Below are 2,500 nucleotides of genomic sequence, written 5' to 3'. Positions count from 1 at the left end.
TATAGACCAGGGGCGGTGTGTTCATTAGGGCGATATGGGCGACGCACTGCCAAACGGGAAAAGGAAGGGATTTCTTTTCTAATCAATTATATCACGGCAACAGTAGTTATCAGTGTTCTAATCTAGACGTCTGATCTGCCACTAAATGTCCAATCAGGCTAAAGTCGTGCTTCAAATGGCCCCGCCCCTTTTGGGGCGATTTCAGTCAGGTTGAAAATCGCCCAGGAGTCTCTCATAGACTATCATGTAAAATCTTTTTTTTTTCAAATATCAGAGCTTTCAATACAATCTCTATGGTTTCCGGGAGGGCTTGCACTTACGCGCTTTCGTCATACGTAACATAAGTAACCATGAACATAACTAAGAAAAGAGCGTGTAGCAGCGTCAATCAATTCACGTACAACTGTCAAGATGGCTAGCTTTGCGAGGCAAAGATGAAACTGAGGGCTCCACCAACCCTGGTATTTTTCTTGGACTTGTCAACTTTGTGGCACAATTAGATGAGGTGTTTGATGACCATCTTAAAAATGCTAAAGTTTTCAAGGGCACATCAAAGACCATTCAAAACGAGCTACTGGAGTGTATGCTAGCGGTCATGAGGGAACATATTGTGGAGGAGGTGAAGTCGGCGAACTTCGTAGCTATCCAAGCTGACGAGACCACGGACGTTTCTACACAGACACAGCTGGTGCTTGTGCTGAGGTACATAGATAGCAACCACAAAGTGCAGGAGCGCTTTTTTGAGTTCCTTCCCATCTCGGAATCAACCTCAGTCTCAATCGCCAGTGTGCTTTTGGAGAGACTGAACGGTCTTTTTGCCGACGACGAGAAAGTCAAACTCATTGCGCAAGCTTACGATGGAGCCAGTGTGACGAGGGGAGAGAAGGCTGGTGTGTAGCAAAAGGTGCGTGAGCATTTCAAGAATGCCCATTACGTGCATTGCTATGCGCATCAGCTGAATTTGATCATGCAGCAAGCTAGAACAGTTTAAGTACAAGTAATGTAGCCTCTCTCTCTCTTTGTCCCTCCCTGTCTGTCTCTTTAACACACACACGCCCAAATCAGTTCACAGTTGATGTTGTTTAAAATAGTTATTTTTCATTTAAAAAAAAAAAAAAAAAAAAAAAATCTGTTCATGTTCATTTTTACAAATCTATACAATTGGCCAGAATATATATGGTTGTTCATATTTACAAATCTATACAATTGGCCAGAATATGGTTGTTCATTTTTACAAAGCCATACAGATAGCGGTGTTTACCTTTTCTAGAAATTATTTTCAAATTCTGTTTTCAGGCAAAATGTCTATCACTGTTCATTTTCACAAATCTATACAAGAGGGCAGAATATGGAAGTCTATAAAAATTTCTTATTACCAATAACTTGCATCAATGTTTTCAGTAGCCTCTATCAAAAGCTCCTGCTTGCTTGTTGTGAATTATGCTCAGGTGCACATATTTCCAATTCAACCATGAGGCCTTTTTGAAGCAAGTAATGTGTATATCAGTATTGACTTATATGCTGCCCCTGTCTTCATGTTGTTGCTGGACATATCTTTTTTAAAATGTGTGTAGGTCACCTAAATCATCAGAAAAATTGCCCCCCCTGAGAATTTTTTCAGGAGCCGCCACTGGTATAGACTACAGTATGGACTACAGTATAGACTACAGTATGGACTACAGTATAGACTACAGTATAGACTACAGTATATACTACAGTATAGACTACAGTATAGACTACAGGACTACAGTATAGACTACACTATAGACTACAGTATAGACTACAGTATAGACTACAGTATAGACTACAGGACTACAGTATAGACTACAGTATAGACTACAGTATAGACTACAGTATAAACTACAGCTCAGTGCATTTTGATCAGGAAGGCTGTAAAATGCTGAGTCACTACGGTATTTGCTATGGTCTGGAAGTGTGTCGGGAGGTGGAGGGCTGATAAACCAGGAAGATGTTAGGAAGTGCCAGGTCATGTGACAGGAAGTGAGTGAGGAGAAGTGACACTGTCATAGGTAGCAATGTACTGATGTTAGATCTTGACCCCTGTACATATCTCTCCCACAACTATTAGATCACTTGCGATTGAGACGTTCATAAAGCAGTAATTAATATTAGACAGTATTAAACTAGATAGATATTACCCATGACCAGTTAGAAAAACATAGTGCAGTATAAGTACAGGTGGGACTCTATCCAGAAGTTCCTTTGTAAGACAATAATTTGTACTGCCTACTGTCCACTAGGGTCAACCCAACATGTTCAACCACATCATGAAAGAATAAAAAATAGAATCTTTCTCTCTCCTCACCTAGATGTGGCTGACGGCCTCCGGGTGTTCTATACATTCTATAGTATAGAGCTGGGTATTGTAGATGAGATCTGTGTCTGGTCTACAGTATAGAGCTGTGTATTGTAGATGAGATCTGTGTCTCTCCTCACCTTGATGTGGCTGACGGCCTCCTGGGCCTGCATCATGCGGACA

The 2,500-nt window shown here is 41.0% G+C and overlaps 1 protein-coding gene across 1 annotated transcript in view; it reads right to left on the bottom strand.

Annotated features, from left to right (window-relative positions):
* LOC311123112 (amyloid-beta A4 precursor protein-binding family A member 1-like) overlaps positions 1 to 2,493 on the bottom strand; it is a gene marked incomplete at both ends in the record, with an annotated part of 22,846 nt that extends 20,353 nt beyond the window's left edge. Inside the window, one exon of the mRNA XM_084197389.1 lies at positions 2,458 to 2,493. Coding sequence (XP_084053515.1) covers positions 2,458 to 2,493 — 36 coding nt within the window. The remainder of the gene's footprint in view (positions 1 to 2,457) is intronic.
* Positions 2,494 to 2,500: the final 7 nt, after the last annotated feature.

Source organism: Coregonus lavaretus, assembly GCF_964263955.1.
Source record: "Coregonus lavaretus genome assembly, contig: HAP1_SCAFFOLD_3565, whole genome shotgun sequence".
NCBI classification, from domain to species: Eukaryota; Metazoa; Chordata; class Actinopteri; order Salmoniformes; family Salmonidae; genus Coregonus; species Coregonus lavaretus.
This window is presented reverse-complemented; position numbering and strand designations above follow the sequence as displayed.